General features: G+C 45.0%; 1 protein-coding gene across 2 annotated transcripts in view; it reads right to left on the reverse strand.

Annotated features, from left to right (window-relative positions):
- The window catches only part of Shmt1 (serine hydroxymethyltransferase 1), a 23,307-nt gene continuing 887 nt past the window's right edge, over window positions 1–22,420 (reverse strand). Inside the window, exons 2-13 of one of the 2 annotated variants that reach the window (XM_090349430.1) lie at window positions 22,318–22,407; window positions 14,852–14,969; window positions 12,979–13,124; window positions 11,535–11,650; window positions 10,731–10,891; window positions 8,431–8,512; window positions 7,820–8,032; window positions 5,075–5,191; window positions 4,604–4,726; window positions 2,250–2,366; window positions 1,395–1,505; window positions 1–1,097 (exon numbers count right to left, since the gene is read on the reverse strand). In XM_090349430.1, coding sequence (XP_090205556.1) covers window positions 925–1,097; window positions 1,395–1,505; window positions 2,250–2,366; window positions 4,604–4,726; window positions 5,075–5,191; window positions 7,820–8,032; window positions 8,431–8,512; window positions 10,731–10,891; window positions 11,535–11,650; window positions 12,979–13,124; window positions 14,852–14,950 — 1,458 coding nt within the window. In that variant the 5' untranslated portion in view covers window positions 14,951–14,969; window positions 22,318–22,407 and the 3' untranslated portion in view covers window positions 1–924. The remainder of the gene's footprint in view (window positions 1,098–1,394; window positions 1,506–2,249; window positions 2,367–4,603; window positions 4,727–5,074; window positions 5,192–7,819; window positions 8,033–8,430; window positions 8,513–10,730; window positions 10,892–11,534; window positions 11,651–12,978; window positions 13,125–14,851; window positions 14,970–22,317; window positions 22,408–22,420) is intronic. The other variant, XM_090349431.1, reaches the window with a different exon arrangement.

A 22,420-nucleotide genomic window follows, 5' to 3' on the forward strand; every position in this document is an offset into this window, starting at 1 on the left:
TACTTTTTAAGAAATTAATTTATTTCAGTTCAGATATTTTTGAAATATAAAAATTAGTTGTATTTTTTAAAGCTGTAATTCTTGTAGACATTCTGTGGTTAAACATTTGATTGTGCTAATTAAAAAGTCACCTATGGTTTGCACTTCAGCTATGTGAAAAAATAAAAGATTCTTTGGAAGGTGACATTTGGACTGCTGCCAACCACTATTTTTTAGGGGGCAGGGGACTGAAGAGGAAAGCCCCTGGCCTTATCTAACTCCTATATCAGGAAGGAACTGGGCATGTTCTTAGGCGAAGGTTGGAAAAAAATAACTATTGTGTGTGTGTGTGTGATATGAGTGGAACCCAGTGCCTCACACATGCTAAACATGTTTTCTACCTCCACATAACACCTCCAGGCATTCGCCTTTGGGTTGCTGATGGCAAGCCCTCCAACTATACTTTGTTACAGTGTATTCATTTGTGTACAAACTTATAAATTTCAAGTGCAGAGTACAAGATTCACAATTTTCCTGTGCAATTACAATGGCTATAACTCAGCCCTCCTCTGGCATCCCAATGGGCAACAAAACAGAATGTGTAGCACGTCAGGACAGAGCCAGTTAACCTAGACCAAAGGAACAGAAATGGCAGAATCATTCTAGTAGTTTCATCCTGTGTTGCTGTCTATAAGACTAAGGCCAAATGACTACACAGTGTTTTTTCCAGAATAATTATAATTATATACAGCTGTTGGAAATGTGAGGTTCAATTTAAATCCCTATCCCAGAATTACTATGAGCCTTATATAAGTTTTGATCTGTAAAAACACAAGAGAAGTCTGAAAGAAATGCCTTCAGAGGGCATAGGTCCCCTATGGGGCAGCTGTGGTACGTCAGGTGGGCACTGAGTCCAGAGTCGGGGGGGCTCCCTGGCCAGCTCCTTCAGACGTCAGGTACTCCAGGCAGCGGGAAGGCAGAAGCGAAGTCCTCTACTTCAGTTCGGAGAGCCTCCAGTGCACTCTGGTACTTCTCATCCTCTTTCAGTTTCTCCTTGAACTCCTTCAAGGTGGCCTTTTCGCCCATGTCCTTCTGAATCTCCAGAGTCAGCTCTATCCCTGTGCACAAGACACAGCAAGTCCCTGCGGGGCTGCCCCTCCATGCCACCATGTCCTCCTCAGCAAGAGTAACCATGCTTTATGGATGTCAGTGTATGCCTCAGAAGCCACTCCACGTGTGGTATCCCTGAACAGCACACATTCATAAACCTCCCAGGCAAGATGTCTCACTAGAGTGACCTTGCACTCAGCCTTCATCAGAAAGCCCCCTCAGTGGTAGGGATCTTAGCCACTCAGGGACACTAGATAATCTAGGCATGCCAGTAACTTGTCAGATTTCCAAAAACACATCCTTACCTCTGTGGATAAAATGTGCTACCTTTTGGAAGTCTTTTTCCAAAAGTCCCCGAGAAGTCAGTGCTGGGGTCCCTAGTCGCAGTCCACTGGGCCGTAGGGCACTTTTGTCACCTTTAAGATAAACAGAGGTGTTAAGCTGTACCCAATAGCCATTTTACATTTAAAAAGAGATACTTGGCTCCAGGCACAGTGGCTCAGGCCTGTAATCCTAGCTACTCAGGAGGCAGAGACCTGAGGATTATGTTTCAAAGCCAGCCTGGGCACTAACATCCGTGAGACTCATCTCCAATTAACCATTAGAAAAGGGGAAGTAGTGCAGTGGCTCCAGAGGTAGAGTGGTAGCCTTGAGCTGAAGAGCTCAGGGACGGCGCCCAGGCCCAGAGTTCAAGCCCCATGACCCACCAAAAAAAAAAAGGGACACTTGGGTAAAAAAACTTGACATGAGGATCCTGGCAAGCTGACTTAAAAACCAGAGGTGGAACTCATGGCACAAGGAGGCAGCATTCGTCCGAGCCACTGTGCTAATAATATGTAAAGTAGCCTGTGGTGTGGCTCTTGCTCCTACAGGGGAGGACAGCATCTGCCTGTATCTAAGCTATGTGGCCAACATCATAACCCCAAGGGAGGCAGTCTGTTTTCAAGAGGCCCTGCTATTCTGATAATCTCATCAACAGCTGTACTCCTTAGCCTTTCCCTTTCTGCTCCCAGTAAGTAGGCTAAGGGCCAGGTCCACAGGAATGGGGAGGGAATGAGCTCAAGGTCACCAGGTGTCTCCCACCAGTCAAATACCTTCATCAGCAACAAGTATGGCCAGATAAGAAGAAGGTGAGAAAGAAAACCATGGAGGAGTCTTACCTGGGCAAGTATTCTTGTTGCAGGCAATAGAACAGGCTTCTAGTACCTTCTCAGCCCTTCCACCATCTGTACCCTTGGAACGGAGATCCAAAAGGATCAAATGGTTGTCAGAACCACCTGAAAATGGAATTTACAAGATGAAATGCAGTAAGGTGACTACATCATCTGAAGGAACCTTCTAGAGGAATGTGGGCAGGGGCGGAAGAGGCAAGACCAAAGTCAGGAGGATAGGCACCCACCACACGAGCCAGAACAGTAACTATCTGTGAAAGCAAAGTTCCTGGTCTAGGAATTGGAGAGGAAGAGCCATTGTAAAGGGGGCAAAAGACCAAGAGGAACTTAAGACTGCTAGGTAAAACATTTAGCAGCTGCTGTATTCTAGACTGCCCATGGCACAACATATCAGGTGCTGCTGGGCCAAAGTACGTCTGGGTTAGTGTATTTTCAACTTCTCTACAAGTGCCTTGGAAATGAATCTTTGTTGTCATCGCCATCATCGTCATCATCATCATCATCATCGTCGTCGTGCTTGTCTTAGGGTTTGAACTCAAGAGCCTGGGTACTGTCCTTGAGCTTTTGTGCTCATGGCTAACGCTCTACTACTTGAGCCACACCTCTACTTCCAGCTTTTTGGTGGTTAATTGGAGATAAGTACTAAGAACTCTCCTTCCTGGGCTAGCTTTGAACCACTCTCCTCAGATGTTAGCCTTCTCAATAGCTAAGATTATAGGCCTGAGCCATCATCACCTGGCTAACACTATTTTCTTCTTTTTTGGGGTACCAAGATGGAACCCACCCATGGCTCTGTGCATGCTAGGCAAGTGGTCTACAACTGAATCACACCTTCAGCTCCTCTAATGCTAATCTAATAGGCTCCCCTCAAAACAGTACCAGGACCGGGGTTTCATTTACTGCACAGATGAGGTAAGGACCACATTTATAAGATACATTTTTATTCCTGACAGTACCAGCCTGCCACACACTTGATCCCAAACTCTAATGGTAACAGTACTGACAGAGCATCTCTTATCCAAAACGCTAGGGTCAAAATACGAGACTTTAGTAGTAATTTTGTACATTTGAGGAGTTGAGCATCACTGACTCCAAATCCAAATCTTTTTAGGCATTATGTCAGTGCTCAGGAAGCTTTAATTTGGGATTAGGGATATGTAACCTGTATTATCAAAGTGGTACAGATGATGCTATGATCTGGATCTTAAGTATACCCCAAAGGTTTACGTAGTACTTTGTGTGGCATTGAGAGGAGAAGGTGGAACTTTAAGAGGTGGGGTTTAACAGGAGGTGTTTAGGTTTGTGGGGCATGTCCTTGAGTCCAGCCTTCCTCTTCTGTCTCTGGGCCCTGTGGTTATGCACTACCGAAGGCTGCCATCCCTATCCTCGTCCGTCAGCTTTCCATCACTACAACAAATACCAGAGATCATGAGCTTATACAGAGAAAAGGGTTAGGCCTCACAGTTTTGGAAGTTCTAGTTCACGATTGATTAGCCCTCTTGCTTTTGTGTCTGCCTTATGCTCAGCCAGTTCCAGTATATTTTTTCCCATATATTTTTATTTATTTATTTATTTATTTATTTGCCAGTCCTGGGCTTGAGCTCAGGGCCTGAGCACTGTCCTTGGACTTTCTCAAGGCTAGAGCTCTACCACTTGAGCCTCAGCACCACTTCCGGCTTTTTTCTATGTATGTGGTACCGAGGAATCGAACCCGGGTCTTCATGCATGCTAGGCAAGCACTTTAACCACTAGGCCAAACTCCCGGTCCAGCCCCATATATTTTTATTGTAATTAATAGAAGAGTTACATCATAGTCACCAGATAGAAGGTGCATTACTTCACCTAGTATAGTTTCTTTTAAAGTAAACAAGGCAAGCCAGTACCCTGGGGAAATTCGGCCAACCTAGGCCTTCCTCCCAGCAGTAAATGCCTATTGAGCCCTGATCCTGGGGAAAGGACACACATCTGCAGGACAGTGGAAGGCTTCCCTGGAGAAGGAGCGGGCAGAACTGGAATAATGGCGGAAGTGGTAGAGTGCCAGTGGAGAGTGAAAAATAAAGCCCGGAATTCAAGCTCAGCCCCAGTATCAGTACGCACTTGCACGCACACACACACGCGCGCGCGTGCGCACCCCCCCCACACACACAGAAAAAAGGGGGGGAAGAAAGAGCCCACAAAGCGAGTTCTCCATCTGAGGCTTGCTGACTTTGTCCTGAGGTGGCCCAAGTCACTGTTGTCGTGGTGACAGTGCCAGCCACATCTGCAGACCACATCCTAACCAGAGGAACTCCAGTGCACCACCCACAAGGCAAGTAGGGCTGCCCACCACCATGTGTTTATACCTGTGACTATTTTGTAGCCCAGTTCTGTGAGGGTCTCAGACAGAGCCCTGCAGTTGGCAATGACCTGCAGCTGGTAGACTTTGAATTCCATACTCATGGCCTGCTTCAGGGCCACAGCAACCCCTAAACAAAGAGACAACAGGTCAGCCAGGCATGATGGGACTGAGGCTGAGAGAAAGGGACACAAAAGCACCCTCGTATCACCCACCGCGGATGCACTGTCAACCAACAGGCTTGATGGCGGCCCTCTGAGTGGAGCAGACACTTCCCTCCTACCCCACATTGTCCCCCTCTCAACCACGTGCCTTTTCCTCCATGTAGCATCTCCTGGACAGAGACTGTTCCCTAAGTTCCTGGCCCAGGGTGGAGGACCTGGCACATGCTTTAGAGGAGAGGTGAGGTGGAAATTAGGGAATACAGGATGACTTCTGTATTGCAGATAGCTTCTGCATTAGTTTGGTGACACATTACCAGCAATGGCATGGTTGTGAGGACCCCCTTGCAGGCCCGGGAACACTGCAGAGTTGATGAGTGACTCCAGTTCGTACATAATCTCTTTGCCAGTCTTGGGATCGACACTGCGCACACCTAGGGAGGAAAGCCATCAGAACATGACCCCACAGGCTCACTCATTTCCTCCCTCTGGTATCACCCAAACTGGCTTGCTTTGAGCAAGCATTAGGAGAACTGGTTTCCAATGCCAGAGCAGAGTAGCTCTTGCTCGCTGGTGGCAGTGCCCTTGCTCTTTGGGAATAAGGACATAATGGATGGATGGAGCTGGCTGAAGTGCTGATTTTAGCACACACCTGCCCCAGTGATGGTGTCTTTTCTTAACAGCACTGCACTACAATGAGGCCTGAAAAGTTGAAAGGACAGGAATGTTCCCCTGCGGAGATCTTTAAGGCATATGCCTTAAACAAGTGTCCAGGATAACAACTTGCCAATTCATGCTCAGCTGGTTCCATTCTGAGAAGGTATTTCAATAGTCATGTTAACTCCTACTTGGTAGGGACAAAAGTAACATTTATGCAGACCCTCTAAACTGTTATTGCAGAGCCAATAACTGCTCTAAGCACTTAATTTTTTTTTTTTAACTAAATCCAGGGCCAGGAGCATGGTGGCCTAGTGGAAGAATGCTTGCCTAACATGCACAAAGCCCTGGGTTCTTGGTACCAGATGCATAGAAAAAGCCAGAAGTGGTACAGTGGATCAAGTGGTAGAGTGCTAGCCTAGAGAAAGTCCAAGGACAGTGTCTATGCCCTGAGTGCAAGCCCAGGACTGGCAAAGAAAAAAAAAAAAAAAAAGCAGGTGGTTCATGCCTATAATCCTGCCTACGCAGGAGGCTGAGATCTGAGGATGGCGGTCCAAAGCCAGCCCAGGCACAAAAGTCTATGAGACTCTTATTTCCAATTAACCACCAGAAAACCAGAAGTGGTGCTGTGGCTCAAGTGGTAAAGTGCTAGCCTTGAGCTGAAGAGCTCAGGGACAGCCGCCAGGCCCAGAGTTCAAACCCCATGATTGACTGGGGAGGGCGGAGAAGGAAATTCACTGAATCCCCACAATAGCACTCTTGTGGTGAGGGAGGAGACCCATAGAGTTGTACAGCATGTAGCCCAGGGTCAGCACAGCAAGCAGCAAGGCAGCCTCCCATTAGAACACAGCAGTGAAAAAACCAAGTGTCTCCTGGAATATGGGAATGGCTTCCTGGCACAGAAGGTCCTCAGAAGAGTACCAAAAACCTCATCAGTACTGAGAAGTGAGTAGGCACCTGCATGGGTCTACCCTGAATGGGCAACAGTGCCCATGGGATTGGCTTCCTTCTCCGCTCATGCAAGGCTAGGATGTCGATGTCATCACAAACTAAATGAAGATATGACTGCTAATAAGCTGTCCACAAGTCTAGGAATCTCAAAATAAGGGGAGTCCTGAGAGAAAGTAGGCTATAGGGCCGGGAGTTTGGCCTAGTGCTTAAAGTGCTTGCCTAGCATGCACGAAGGCCCAGGTTCGATTCCTCGGTACCACATACATAGAAAAAAGCGGGAAGTGGTGCTGAGGCTCAAGTGGTAGAGCTCTAGCCTTGAGAAAGTCTAAGGACAGTGCTCAGGCCCTGAGCTCAAGCCCAGGACTGGCAAAAAAAAAAAAAAAAAAAAAAAGTAGCTATAATGTACCAGAAAGAGAAAATATTCACAATGACTGAACTTATATTAAGATTTATGCATCAGTGTTTTATAGTTTTTGATTACTGTCTTTTTTCGAGAAACATGCTAGATTACAAGTTTACTACAGGACTGCTGCACCCTGAGGCTTCCTGGCCATGCCCGGCCCACCACGCACACTTTCTTTCAAACACCCACTCTTATGAGAAGACTAGTTGAGTGTGCTTACACATTCTTACTCTGTTTTGGAGACTAATCTTACAGACTTTTCTCATCCTCCTGAGTAGCTAGGCTTGCAGGTATAAGCCACTGGTGCCTGACCTAACCAGGGCTTGGAGCATTCTGGGCAGGTGCTCTACCACTGAGCCACACCTCCAGCCCTTCTTCCTGTTTTCCTTGCACTTGGACATGATTTGGAGCTTCCTTCTAGCTCATCTGTAAACCCGGACACTGTTCCATTTATTTGTGTGTTTGTCAATCCTGGGGCCTGAACTCAAGGCCTGGGCACTGACCCTGAGCTTCTGTTACTCAAGGCTAGCACTCTACCACTTGAGCCACAGCACTATAACAGCCTTTTCTGTGCATGTGGTACTGAGGAATTGAACCCAGGGCTTCATGCATGCTAGGTAAGCAGTCTACCACTAAGCCCCTTCCCATTCCACTGTTCCTTCAGCATTCTTTTTAAGTACTGGATCTTAATATTTTCTTTTTAATTTTGTTGTTGGTCGTGGGGCTTGAACTCAGGGTTTAGATGCCGTCCCTTAGCTCTTTTGCTCAAAGCTAGCACTCTACTACTTGGAGCCGCAGTGCCACTCGTTTTCTGGTGTTAACTGGAGATGAGTCTCACAGACTTTCCTGCCTGGGCTGGCTTTGAACTGCGATCCTTAGATCTCAGCCTCCTGAGTAGCTAGGATTACAGGTGTGAGCCATGGGTGCCTGGCTGGATCTTAATATTTTCAAGAAGCCCCAGGTCAGAGTTGTCCTGTTCCTGCAACTGCACTTTAACTCCTCAGGGGAATTGTCAGTCCCGAAATCATCTGTCCCAACCCCAAAAATTCACCTTTCCTGTAGAAAATCATGCCAGCACGGCAGCCTCTCAGGGTCTTGTGTGTGGTAGTGGTCACCACATGACAGTGTTCAAAAGGCGAGGGCACCACACCAGCTGCCACTAGACCACTGATATGTGCCATGTCTGCCATGAGATAAGCCCCGCTCTCGTCAGCAATCTTCCGCAAACGTTCATAGTCCAGGTTGCGCGAGTAACAGCTTGTCCCTGAAATGAGAGAGATGACATGGCAGAGTCAGAGTTGTGCTTGTGTTCTGAAAAGAGAGAAATACTTTGACCCAGGTTCAGGGATTCAAGTAGAAAACCAGCAATGAGCTACGGAAGTAGGGCTATCTTTTTTGTGTGTATATGAGCCAGTACTGGCACTTTTGGGGCTTCCAGCTTTGGCTTGGCTTTAATGCTCATAGTTGGCTCTCTACCCCTTGAGACACGGCTCTACTTCCAGCTTTTCGGTGGGTAACTGGAACTGAGTTTCACAGACTTTCTTGCCCTGACTGGTTCTGAACTGTGATTCTCAGCCTCCTAAGTATTAGAAGGATTACAGATGTGAGCCACTGGCATCCAATGGGCAGGATCACCTTTCTGTCGTCTGCCCTGCTCCTCACCTGCAATGATCAACTTTGGGTGGAAGAGGCGGGCATTCTCCTCCAGTTGGTCATAGTTGATGTAGCCAGAGTCTGGGTATACCTATGGGGTCAGGGAGAGATAGACAAAAGGCTTAGCTGCTTCCTCTGGCCACTCCATATACCTTCTGCCCTCCCACTTGTACCCACTCTACCTGCCACAGCAACAGAAAGGATGCTCTAGGCTGGGACCTGAGGATGAGGCAAGATACTGGTCTATTTAGCTTACACGAAGGTACAGATGGTGAAGCATCACTCGTAGACCAGAGAAGGGAGAGGAAACCCTGCTCCAGGGCACTACTCTTATGAGGAAGAACATAAAGCCCAGGCAGAATGAAGAAGATTCAACAGCCAAGCCCTGTGTGGTTACAAACACACTCAAAACAGTTACCTTCAGGAACAATACCAAAATGCCTGCTAACACTTCTATTCCAAGTTCCATGAGGCAAGAAAAACAAAAAGCATGAAGATTGGGACTACTGGAGAGGGAAAGGACACCACCCAGACACAGTACCACCGTGCACCTAGAAAATCCAGAAAACTCTAGAAACAGGCTGTGAGATTGAAGAGGTCACTGACTACAGCACCCAAAACCAAAACTCAGGCTCAAGTTATGCTGGATGGTAAGGTGCATGCTTATGCACAGGCCTTGGATTCCATCCCCAGATACCTCGACTCACCCCTCCATAGCCAATGTCAACTATAGATGCATATATAGTCAATAAAAGGTAGAGAGCAAAAATTTAATAACATTAAACATGTTAGAACCCATAGATACCTAATACAAGCTATATAAGACCTCTACGTAGACTATTATTGAGACATTTTGAAGTGTTATAGTAAATGGAGCACTACATGTTTGTGGAAGGACACCACCAGACACAGCAGAAGAGGGTTGAGAGAGCCTTATGTAAGCTGGGTCACCTGGCCAGTGTCAGGGGTGACATAACATCTCATCGAGCCAAGGATAATGCTCCCAGCAGACCTGGATTACACAAGCTGAGTTTCCTGGGCCTATGCCAGCCAGGTCCCCAGTCCTGCCTCTCCATACCCCTAGGGCTACATACAGGTACCCATTACACCTGGAGGGCTGTAGCACAGAGGTAGAGGAAAACATTGAGAACTGGAGCACAGGACCTCATTTCCTAATGTCCAGAATGAAGTGTTCAGAACTGGAGAGAAAAGCATGTAGCTGCTCAAAATGTCATCAAGAGGCTCTAGAAAACAAGTTGGTAATTACTCTCTGCCACAATTCTTTCAACAGTAAAACTGTAGAAACAAGCTTTTGTGTTCTAAGTCCAAAGACACAGAGTTCTGTGACTGTTTCAAGCTTTGGCCTTTGCTAATGAAATCTATGATCTGTGACTAGAAACACCTAGGTTTTCCATGAAAACTGATCAAGAGTCTCAAATGTCACTCAAACAAAACCAGACCCACATATAACTGCTAGAACTGATTAAGTGCAGGCTACTGGATGCCAACATGAGCACTGGCTGTTTTCTTTAAAGAATATCATACGTGATATTCAGCCACATGTAAACATTCACTGACACTTTTCTTGTGGCAGCAAACAGAAAATCAATAAAAGCATGTTAAACAGTAGGAAACATGAAAAAGGTGATTCCTGGATACAGGAAGAAAAGAGCCAGCCATTGGACAATAAAGAACATTCATGCTACTTCTTTTCTATCCATTCAATTTCGTCTCTATGGATAAGTCACGAAGCCCTTTATGAGCCTTTGCATCTAATATGTTATGTTCTGACTTAATTCTTTACACAGAAAAAAGCCCCACAAAAAAGATTTGCCCAGGACTACCACACTCTAGAAACAGGCCTGGGCATAGACTCTGATGGTCCTGGTTCTACTGCTGGGCATTATGGCTAGCACTGGCTGGCTGGTGGAGGACAGATGTGTGCAGTGGGGATAGTGATGGACTCTAGGCAGGGACATAACTGGGTGAGGACAGAGCTGTGCCGGCAGCTGTTAGATGTCTAGCTGTAGCTGACCAGGTTGTTAGGAGCTATTACTCCAGTTGCTGTCCATAGTTCTGGGATGGTCAGTGGGCCATCTCTACCACCTTCCTTGGCCTCAGGCTAAAACTTCACCTCCCCATCCCAGCTGTCTGCAGCAGGCCCAGAGAGCCTGAGTACCCAAAGCAGGAAAGAGGTAAACACAGTAAGACCTACAGTGCTATATAAACAAAACTGATCCCAACAAGTGCACTAGACACTGAAAAGTTTTCTAAAAAAAGGAAAGCTCTGGAGAAAGATACAGTCTTACCTTATATGGCATTGACTCAAAGAAGATGGATGTTGCTGAGACTTTCTTCTTGTCAGTCATGAAGCCGTGGGTCAAGTGGCCCCCATCAGGCAAGTCCAGGCCCATGATACGCCCATGGGGCTCTACCAGGGCAGTGTATACTGCAAAGTTTGCAGGAGAACCTGAAACAGGGAGGTCACAGAAATAATCATGAGAGCCGGGCGTGGTGGCTAACGTCTGTAATCCTAGCTACTCCAGAGGCTGAGATCTGAGGATCAAGGTTCAAAGCCAGCCTGGGCACAAAAGGACCTGAGACTCTTATCTCCAATTAACCTCTAGAAAACTGGGAAGTGGGGCTTGGCTCAAGGGCAGGGTGGTAGCTTTGAGCTGAAGAGCTCTGGGACAGTGAACAGTGAACGCCCAGGCCTAGTTCAAGCCCCATGACCCAAGGGGGAAAAAAAAAACAAAAAAAAAGAATCAAGAGATTATTTTTACCATGAGACACTAAGTGGTGGCCAGGAGATACACCATTAGGCAGGCTCATCTAGGACTGGTGAAACACATCTGATCATCACCACAACTTTCCTAAGCTTCAGAGGGACCCAGCACCAATCCCCTAGATTAAGTGGAGGGCATGCTCAAGGGCAGAGCACTGACTAGAAGGGCTAGGAGCTCAAGAACAGGGGAAACACACAGCCCTTTATTTCTCACTTTTACTTTATTTCTCACTTTTTCTTTTACTAGTCTTTAGACTCCTCTCAATGAATACCAGCCCAGGAAACTTGACATGAAGGGCTGTGAGAACCATCTGGGCACAACAATCACCTGAGTACGGCTGGACGTTGACCCCCCAGCACTTAGGATCCAGATGGTAGACCTGCAGCGCTCGCTTCTGACACAGAATCTCCAGTTCATCAACAAACTCATTCCCGCCATAATACCTATGGAGAGAAGCAGAGGCCCACATCCACTGTAGCCTCCAACCTCTTGCCAAGCAGAGGCCCAGGAAACTCAGGGGTGGGCAGAACATGAACAAGGAAAGTGAATCTCAGCTCATCGAAGGTTGCTGAGAGGATCCAGTGAAATAGTAGCTGTGAACACACAATGCAAAAAGTATTTATAGTCACAGGAGGAAGACAAAACCTTGAATGCTACCCTTAGACTTCTACAGAGCTTCAGAGGTATCTCCAGACAGAATGGCAGTCCATTCTTCAAGGACCTTTGATTTTGTTTCCAAGGGAACACAAATGCAGAAATTATGATGCCATTGTCAAATTCAGTATTTTCAGCTGGATACCAGCAGCTCATGCCTATAACCCTAGCTACTTGGGAGGCTAAGAATAGAAGAATCATAGGCTGGCTTAGAAAAGTTGGTGAGACCCATTGCTAGGCACAATCTGGGATCCTAAATTATGTGAAGAGTAAGACTGGGAAGATCTTAGTTCTAGGCCAATCCAGGCAAAAAAGTCCCAAGCCTTCATGTCAACAGAGGGAACCTGGTCACAGTGACATATGTCTGTTTTCTCAGAAACTACTGGAAGCCTAAAATAGGCAGAGTGCAGTTCAGGTGCAACCTGGGCAGGAAGTGACATTCCATTTCAAAAAAAAAAAAAAAATTGAGAAACAGAGCCAGATGGCTGAGATCTAATAATAACAGTTCAAAGCCAACCCAGGCAGGAAAATCTGTGAAACTCTTATTTTCACCATTGAGAAATAGGAAGGGAGACATGGCTCAGCAGTAGAGCACCCACTTAGTAAGCTGAAGGTCCTGAATTCAAACAACAGTACCAAAAAAAAAGAGGTTCAAGTTTTGAAGAATTTTAAATTTTAAATGTTTAGCCTATAAGTCTTTGTAAATATTCTAAAATCTGAAAGACTTCTGGTCACAAGCATTTCAGGTAAGGATGATGAACGTATTCTATGGTTCCCTTTCACTCTGCACAGATGAGATAACTCCCACAGCATCGGCCATCTCCATGGCATCCCTCACAGGACAGACACTGACCTTTTTTTATTTTAGCTAAGATGCTGGACTGCATGCCTTACAGAGTGGCTATGCCAGAAGACCCCAAAAGGGATTGTTAACATGATCCTGAGCATGCTCACTCACTGGCATCAGGTTGGGAGTTGTGTTATGTGGAGAGCAGGAATGGAGGAGAAACCCTGCATCTGGGAAGCTTGTGGTTTTCTGCAACTTACGCATGATTTAAATTCCACACTGATTTAGCACTTCACTGTCAGAAAGCAGGAATTGATGATACGCACTCACCTCTGCCCAGGATACCCCTCAGAGTATTTGTTATTTAAGCAAGAGCCCAGGGCCTCCAACACTGCTCGGCTGGCGAAGTTTTCTGAGGCGATTAGCTCCAATCCAACCCTCTGCCGGTTACCTTCCTTCTTAATGATGTTGTAAACCTTACAAGAAAAAAACAAAAGCTGGACATTAGGACATTTCTGTTCAAAATTCTGCTCTACTCAAAGTTATAATCTAAAGAGAAAAAATGCTACCACAGATCCACATTGTGCTCTAGAAGCTATTACCCAAACAACCGCAATCAAGACTACTATAACATGCAAGGTCTAGAATGTGTCTTCCTCAAAGGCTGTAACATTTGGGAAAGAATCTGAACTCAGAAAACTTGTATAGAAGAAAATTATCTTACAGTACTTTTGTTTTCTGGTAGTACTAGAACTTGAACTCAGCACACTTCGTGCTTGCTAGGGAGGTGCTCTACTGTTGACCCATGTTTGCAGAATTTTTTTCTGTGCCAGTTCTGGGACTTGAACTCAGGGGGTGGACACTGTGCCTGAGCTTTCATACTCATGGCTAGCAATCTACCACTTGAGCCACAACTCCACTTGCAGCTTTTGTGTGGCTAGCGAGAATAGAAATATCTTGGTCTTTCCTGCCTGGGCTGGCTTCAACCCAAAGATTCTCAGATCTCAGCCTTCAGTTAGGATTACAAATGTGAGCCACTGGTGCCCAGCATATGCTGACTATTTTCGAGATAAGTTCATGTTTCTGGCCCAGGAACATGCCTAACCTGTGATGTTCCTATTTTTTGTATCCCACTATAGCTGGAATGATAGGCATCTACTAATGTGCCCAGGAATAGGTTGAAGAAGGATCTGTCAGACTTTACTGCTTAGCCTGGTCTCAAAGCCTCCCAAGTAGCTAGGATTACAGGCATGAACCACTTGTACCTGGTTCTATCTCACATAGTTTTTTTTTTTTTATTAATTAATTAATTAATTATTTGTTTGTTTGTTTGTGCCAGTCCTGGGGCTTGAACTCAGGGCCTGGCACTGTCCTTGAGTACTTTTGGTCAATGCTAGTGCTCTATCACTTGAGCCACAGCACCACTCCTGTCTTTTTCTGTGTATGTAGTACTGAGGAACTGAACCCAGGACTTTGTGCATGCTAGGCAAGCACTCTACTACTAGGCCATACTGCCAGTCCCATAGTTTTTGGTGTCTTTTTGCAATCTCTCTACCACTGGAGTCATTCCCTCAGCCTTTCAATCCATTAGAATATTTTCCACTCAGGTATTTACCAAGATATAACTACATCCTAAAATGAAGGGCTTCTGTGTGACAATATCTCAACAAAACTGTTGTAAGAATTAATAAAGATGCTTACAGGCATCTAAGCAGATACATTCTTGGTAAAATATAAGAAAGGGTCAAACTCAATGATCTCTCCTCTTGATTTCCTCCATAACACCCGGTACACAGTGCTTTGAGATTTGTAGGATCTCACACTGACATAGCAATATTTACCCTCAAAGAACTTTCACCCAGTTTCGAAGTCACTGCCTCTCAATCTGGCACATTTAGTTTTTGTTTGTTTTTTGGGTGGTGGTGCTGGATAGCAAACTGAGGGCCTCATACATGCTAGACGCAATCACTTTACAACATCCCAACCCTATGATCTGATACTTATAATAATAACAAAGCTGTCCACAAAAGTTACTTTAGGATTTGAACTCATGATTTACAGGCTGGGGATGCAGCTCAGTAGTATAGCACCTGTCTAGTATGTGGGAGACTTTGGGCTCCATCTCTATACAACATTGAATATTCACAACATTGAAACAAAGGGGTCCTGAAGTCAAATTGTGTGAAGACCAAACAAATCTCACCTCAATATCACTCTCCTTGAGGGGCTGCACCAGCATATTATCATGGGAAGCCCATAGGGCAATATCCTTGTAGGCCCCGTTGACTGGAGCCTTCTCCATCACACTGGTTCAAAGTTGCCTAAAATAAGGGAAAAGCATGTATAGCTTCCTACATTAAACTTAGACAAAGCACAGTAATCTAGAAGCGCCCCATGACGAAAGTTCTAATGGGGTGGGGGAGGGAAAGTGGGAGAAAAACATGGGAAAGGGGAACAATGTTCATGAAGTAATGTACTCACCACCTGCATCACCCCAACAATAAAATAAAATTTAAAAATAATGTACCGAGGGCCTTTATGAGCCTTTTCCTCAGAATGTTTGGTAAACACCAGAATAACCTATTGCAAAACCACTGTGGGCAACGTTCTGCTCCTCCTCTCTGTTCTGCTCCTCCTCTCTGACGCAGCCTACCCCAGAACCTCCTCCAATCAGGCTTTCCTATACAGTGAGCCCACCTCAGATTCCCACCTCTACCTGGCCTCCTGTCCCCACAACCAAACCAAGGTCTTTGAAGGTAAGAACTAACAGTTCCTTGAAAAAAAAAAAAAAGAAGTTCCACAGTACACAGCACAAATGATCAAACAGACAAACTAATGACATAAAAACAGACTGGAGGGAATCTGGTTAGGCTCCCAATGAATAAGAAAAAACTTTACCAATGTTTCAGATTTGTCTGAGTGGTTACACAAATACCTAAAAGACAGACAACTGGGATACTTCTTTCAAGTTGTCCACCAGAGCATGATACAATTGAAGTGCAGTAGATAGCACGACACATTTCTTCCAGAACCCAGAAACATGTACATGGGAGTTTTGCTATAAGAAATGCTCTAAAACTGGGGCATGGCTCAGGTGCTTAGCATTTGTGACGTCCTGGGTTCCAGACCCAGTACTGCAAAGTGAGAAAAAAAAGCAAGAAAAAAAAGCATGCATGCATGCCTCTTGTCTTACTGCATTCCTGGAACTTTTCCTTCTTTCTTTCTTTCTTTCTTTCTTTCTTTCTTTCTTTCTTTCTTTCTTTCTTTCTTTCTTTCTTTCTTTCTTTCTTTTTGGCCAGTCCTCGGGCTTGAACTCAGGGTCTGGGCACTGTCCTTCAGCTTTTGCTCAAGGATAGGATCCTACCACTTGAGTAGTATAGAGCATAGAGCCACTTCCAGCTTTTTCTGTACATGTGGTACTGAGGAATCCAACCTAGGGCTTCATGTCTGCTAGGCAAACACTCTACCACTAAGCCACATTCCCAGACACTGACCATTTTAATGTGCTCATTTAGGCCTCCTTTCTAGTAATGAACATGAGATTGAGAGAAGGAAGGTATTCTAGTACAGGCTGCACAGCACATCCTTGTAAAGGGGAATTTTAGCCAACTAGACTCCTAGGAAGCTGCTAGCTGTAGTACCATATTTGCCAGAATAGACACGAGAATTACAGGTTCCTAGATTCAGGGCAACATGCCCACAATCCTAGCTACTCAGGAGAATGTGGCAGGAAGATTTTAACTTTTAGGCCAGACTTGGCTACGTGGCAAGATGAAGAGAAGAGGAAAGGAGAGAGGAAGGGAGGGGAGAGGAGGAGAGGGGAGGGGAGGGGAGGAGTGAATTTCAAGTCAGATTTCCTTCCTTACTTCCTTTTTGCCAGTCCTAGAGTTTGAACTCGGGGCCTGGGCACTGTCTGGCTCATGAGCCCCTTTATGTTAAGGGCTAGCACTTTACCACTTGAGTTATAACACCATTTCCTGCCCCCCTTTTTTTGGTGGGTCATGGAGCTTGAACTCTGGGCCTAGGCCCTGTCCCTGAACTCATCAGCTCAAGGCCACTGCCCTACCCCTTGAGCCACAATGCCACTTCCAGTTTTCTAGTGGTTAATTGGAGATAAGTATCTCTGGGTCTTTAGTGCCTGGGCTGGCTTTGAATGGTGATCCTCAGATCTCAGCCTCCTGAATAGCTAGGATTACAGGCGTAAGCCATGCACCCAGGCTTATTTTCTACTTTTTTGAGTAATCTGCTGGAGATGAGAATCTCACTGGGACTTTTCTGCCTCAGATCTCAGCCTCCTAAGTAGCTAGGATTACAGGTGTGAGCACCCCGCTTCATGTTTATATTTCTTTTTTTTAATTATTTAGAGAATACTTTATTAGTTTCTGTAATCAAAACCACATTGATAAGACCTTATATATTTAGTAGTGTTTACCCCATACAAATAAAAAAAATTACGTTTAACGTTTCTATTAATTTCTGTACAATGCCAATGCAACACGGTAAACTGGGATACTTTTTCCAAAGTTGACAGCACAGCTAAAGTTTGCAAAAATTCAAATTATATATGTATATATTTATATATATTTCATGTTTATATTTCTATTTAAAACACACAGCCCAGTATTGGGGAGTGACTCAAGTTATAGAGTACCTGCCTAGCAAGCACAAAGCCCTAAGTTCACATCCCAGTACTACCAAAACCAAAAACAACAACCCTCAAAAAGACTGAAAACCAAAGTCCATAAAAATACATCTGGCTGTATCCTCCCATGTGCTTCTACAAAGAACTAGTTTTGAGATCAGTGGAATTTCCCATGTACCAGTTTAAGCATTCAAGACACTGTACTTCTTTAACCAATAGCTGTCCATTTTCCTATGTTTTTCCACTCATGTAAACTTCAGTTGGCAAGTACTTACTTAGGACTGAGGTGGGGAGGGGAGCTTTTGTCATGGTGGTGAACAAACTTGACCGGAGCCTTAAAACACAGGCACTAATTATAAGGACAAGAACTGAGGGTAACTGGGTACAGTACTGGGGCTGAGAAGGCAGAGAAGAAGAGGTTTCCATTACACAACCCAGAAAGGAGGCCTGTTTGAGGAAGGTTACCCTGACTAAAAAAGATGTCACTCATGAGAGAGTTCAGTTTCCAAGAGTACATGCATGCAATTTGCTAGACAAACAAAACCACTCAACAAATAGGCTAAATAGTTCCAGATTACAGCAATCATCCTGTCTGGCAGGGCCAGTAACAGGAACCAGAAAACTCCTATCATCTTGAACCAGAAAATTCCTAATTGGGGCTTTCAAAGCACTCATTAACACAAGCAAGACATCATTAGGCTTAGAGCCATGCCTGTAAAACCAAAGTACTGGGACTCCAGAGCCCACCATCGAACACTCTCAGCCACAGCAGCAGCACCTTGTGGGGACCACACCTGCTCCAGCAGAGGCAGTGACAAGGACCCTAACCGGCTTGGGATACCAGGTCTCACAGCTTCCCTCACTGAGCTCAGCACTAAGGGACTAAGTGAGAAAACCACATGTCAGCACTAAAACCTAGAGAGCCCAGAGGAGAAAGCTTCCCTTAAATATTAACTACTGAAGGTTAGAAATGACTCAAAAGTGCCCTGCAACACAGAGAAGCTATTACCCAAAGACTAAAAGACTAAAGTCCTTGTGGAAACTTTTCTCTCCTGAAAGCAGGTCTCTAACCGTGGAATGAAAGGCATTTAGTTCAGTATAAAGTGGGGGAGGAGACTACTCTCATGAAACCCTGATTCCACTTCAGCAGAATGACTTGCTGCCCTTTTGCCCACCCACAAATAAGCCTTTTCCTGATCCAAGATAGTAGTAGTTCTAAGCAAAGGTACCCTCAGTCCCCGGGCTTGATCATAGGGACTGAGCACTGTCCTTGGGCTTTCTCAAGGCTAGAGCTCTACCACTTGAGCCACAGAAGCACTTCCGGCTTTTTCTATGTATGTGGTCCAGGAATCGAACCCGGGTCTTTTTGCTAGGCAAGCACTCTTATCACAAGATCAAACTCTTGGCCCCTCTCACTACTCGAGATTTCCACCTTGTTCCTCTCACCATGTAGAATCAAGTAATGCCCAAACCCAAAGAACACTTCAATCCTTTGTACTAGTAGAACATACTTCTACTAAAACCATAAGCTCAAGCCAAGTGTCAGTGGCGCACACCACACAAATCCATGAGATTCTAAGCTCTAATTAAACCATGAAATGACAGAAATGGAGCTGACACTCAAATGATGAGTGTCAGCTAGAAGCAGAAAAGCTAAGCTGAGTTCAAGCCCTAGTATTGGCACAAACTCCTTCTCCCCCAAAACAACAATTTCCTTCATTCCTTCCTTTCTTCCTCCTTCTTTTTGCTGGTCCTTTGCACTGTGAATAAGCTCATTTTGTTCAAGGCTAGTACTCTACCACCTGAGTTACAGTACTACTTCCAGGTTTTTCTGTGATTAACTAGAGATAAGAGTTTTAAGAACTTTGCCAACTGGGTTGACTTCAAACCAAGATCCTCAGATCTCAGCCTTCTGGTTAGCTAGGATTACAGGTGTGAGCCACCAGTGTCTCATTAAACCCACAATTTTCCCCCTTCCTAAAACAGCTTTTATTTTTCCTGAACCTAAAAAAAAAATCTTGATTTATTCAAAGAGTCCAAGTTTTTTAAATTTTTTTTTTGTTTCTTTTTGTGTTTTGGGTTTTTTGGGCCAGTCCCAGGGCTTGAACTCAAGAGTCTGGGGACTGTGATTGAGCTTGCTCAAGGCTAGCACTCTACCATTTGAGCCACAGCACCACTTGTGGCTTTTTCTATGTATGTGGTACTATGGAATCGAACCCTGAGCTTCACTCATTTTAAGCAAGCACTCTACCACTAGGCCACACTCCCAGCCCATGTCCAAGATTTTTTGTCACTTTTCAAGTAAATCTACTATATTCTGGGTCATTCTTAGTTATAGCAAGAAAGCAGAAAGATCCTGAGTCCATATACTTTAAAGATGTGTTGAGGGGGAGAGGGAAGATGATAATCTTTTTTGTGTGTGTGCCTGTCCTGGGGCTTGAACTCAGAGCATAGGTGCTATCTCTGGCTTTTTAATTCTTTAGGATATATGCCCACCAGTGAAAATGCTGGATCACAGGGTAACTAAGTTCAATTAAAAATAAGTAACTGATATGCCATTCATCAGGCTCACACCTGTAATTTCAGTTACAGAGATGGTTCAAAGCCTGACCAGGCAAGGAAGTCTGTCATTCTTTCTTCCTTCCTTCCTTGCTTGCTTTCTGCCAGTACTGGGGCTTGAACTCAGGGCCTGGGCATTGTCCCTGAACTTCTTTTTGCTCTTGGTTAGCATTCTACCACTTGAGCCACTTGGTTTTTTTCTCTTTATGTGGTACTGAGGAATAAAACTCAGGGATTCATGCATGCAAGGAAAACATTCTACCTCTATGATTCTTAACTACCAAAAAAGCAGGAAGTGAAGCTATGGCAGAATTCCAGCCTTGAACACAAAAGCTCAGGGGTAGCTGACACCAGTAGCTCACACCTATAATCCTAACTACTCCGGGGGCTGAGATTTGAGGATCACGGTTCAAAGCCAACCTAGGCATGAAAGTCTGAGACTCTTATCTCCAGTAAACTAACAGATAACCACAAGTGGCACTGTGGCTCAAGGGGTAAGGTAGTAGCCTTGAGCTGAAAAGCTCAGGGATGGCACCCAGGCCCAGAGTTTGAGCCATAGGGCCAGAATTTTAAAAAAGAAACAAATTAATTAATAAGCAAACTATTTCACTGGTATTAACCTAAAATGAATCTATTCAACTCAACAAATATTTACTGAGCAATTCCCATATCCTAGGCACAAAGTGAGGCACTAAAAACATCAAAATTAATAAAATACAGATCCTGTTTGTATGAACAAGATTACTATCTATATAACTATAATCAAACCACTCTGGAGGCTCGGGTAGGATTCCGAGCCTCCCAGATTAGAGACTAATCTGGGCCACACAGAGATCCTATCTCAAAACAAAATTTAAAAGAATACACAAGAAGCCAGTGCGGTGGCTCATGCCTGTAATCCTAGCTACTCAGGAGGCTAAGATATGAGGATAACGGTTCAAAGCCAGCCTGGGCACTAAAGACCATGAGACTCCTATTTCCAATTAACCACTAGAAAACCGCAAGTGGTACTATACCTCAAGGGATAGTGCGGAAGCCTTGAGCTGAAGAGCTCAGGGACAGTGCCTAGACCCAGAGTTCAAGCCCCATGACTGACCAAAAATTAAAAAAAAAAAAAAAAATACACAAGATAATTAGGGGTGATGGTGACCATGAGAACAATAAATGGTGGGGTTATTTCAGACAGGTCCATGGGAAGTGCTTGATCAGAAATCTGAAAATGGCAAGGAGCCAAGCACAGATCTGAGAAAGAGATCTAGACAGAACACACACTTGGATAGGAAGGTAAGATCAGAAATCTGGATAATGTGGCTGAAGCCTAGGGAGCAAAGAGTGCCACAGTAAATGAGATTCAAAGGCCAAACGATAAGACAAACCAGGAGAAAGAATTCTTACTTTGGTGTTCAGGCTGTGACAAGTATCACAGTGTTTCCTAGAAACTTTGGTCTTTGCATTATTTCCCTATCCATTTGTGAAATCTGAAACAAATAACTAGTGAAGCTCAGTCAAAGAAAACCTTGATTTCTTTTGTAAAAGAGCAGATGAAAGAGCCGGGAGTTTGGCCTGGTGGTAGAGTGCTTGTCTAGAATGCACAAAGATCTAGGTTTGATTCCTCAGTACCACATACATAGGAAAAGCTGGAAATGGTGCTGTGGTTCAAGTGGTAGAGCCCAAGAGCAGTCCTCAGGCCCTGAGTTCAAGTCCCAGAGCTGGCAAAAAAAAAAAAAAAGGTCTCATGATAGAGAGGGGGGAGAGAGAGAGAGAGAGAGAGAGAGAGAGAGAGAGAGAGAGAGAGAGAGAGAGAGAGAGAGAGGATGGACATGTGACAGGACAGGATTCTCTACTTTCAACAGCAAGGAGCCCCCAAGAGGTGCATATTGAAGTATACCAAAAAAGGGTGGTGGTTGCTCACCTACATCCCAGCTTTAGGAGGCTGAGATTTGAGGACACAGCTCAGCCTGGGACAGAAAAGTCTGTGATAATCTCATCTCCAATTAAGTTCTGGGAAGTAGAGCTCTGGCTCAAGTGGTAGAGGCCCAGTCTTGAGTGGAAAAAGCTAAGGGACACTGCCCTGAGTTCAAGCCTCCATATGGGTACAAGAAGGAAAAAATGGTCATGGTAATGGTGTTAAGTTCTGATTTCAAAACCCATTCTGCATCTAACATACAAAGACAAGGACATTCTGAAGCTTGCTGAATTACAGGAGACACAGATATAAGCACGCAGAACACTTGCAAGGCAGGGCAAACAAACACTGGCAATCATTATTAAAGAAGCTGTCTTTTCCTGGGAACCCCTACTGAGTGCTCCAGCCAACACTGCTCACTGAAACCCATGCTGATACAGTGTGGATAATTTCTGCAGGCTACAGTTCTCAGGTGAGACATGATGACCTTCACAATTAGGAGTTGAGACTAAAAAAAAAAAAAAATCACTGGCAAGGACACCAGCCTCCTTACATGTCTTACCAGGGACTATGTGGGATCCAGCCTTGGGCTGCTGAGGCAATGATCTCGTTGAACAAGTTGCGTGTGTCACAGAGAGGAGGGCCAATTCGTCTAAAGTCAAAGA

The sequence above is a fragment of the Megascapheus bottae genome, chromosome 17 (assembly GCF_031878675.1).
Source record: "Megascapheus bottae isolate mThoBot1 chromosome 17, mThoBot2.hap1, whole genome shotgun sequence".
Lineage (NCBI taxonomy): Eukaryota > Metazoa > Chordata > Mammalia > Rodentia > Geomyidae > Megascapheus > Megascapheus bottae.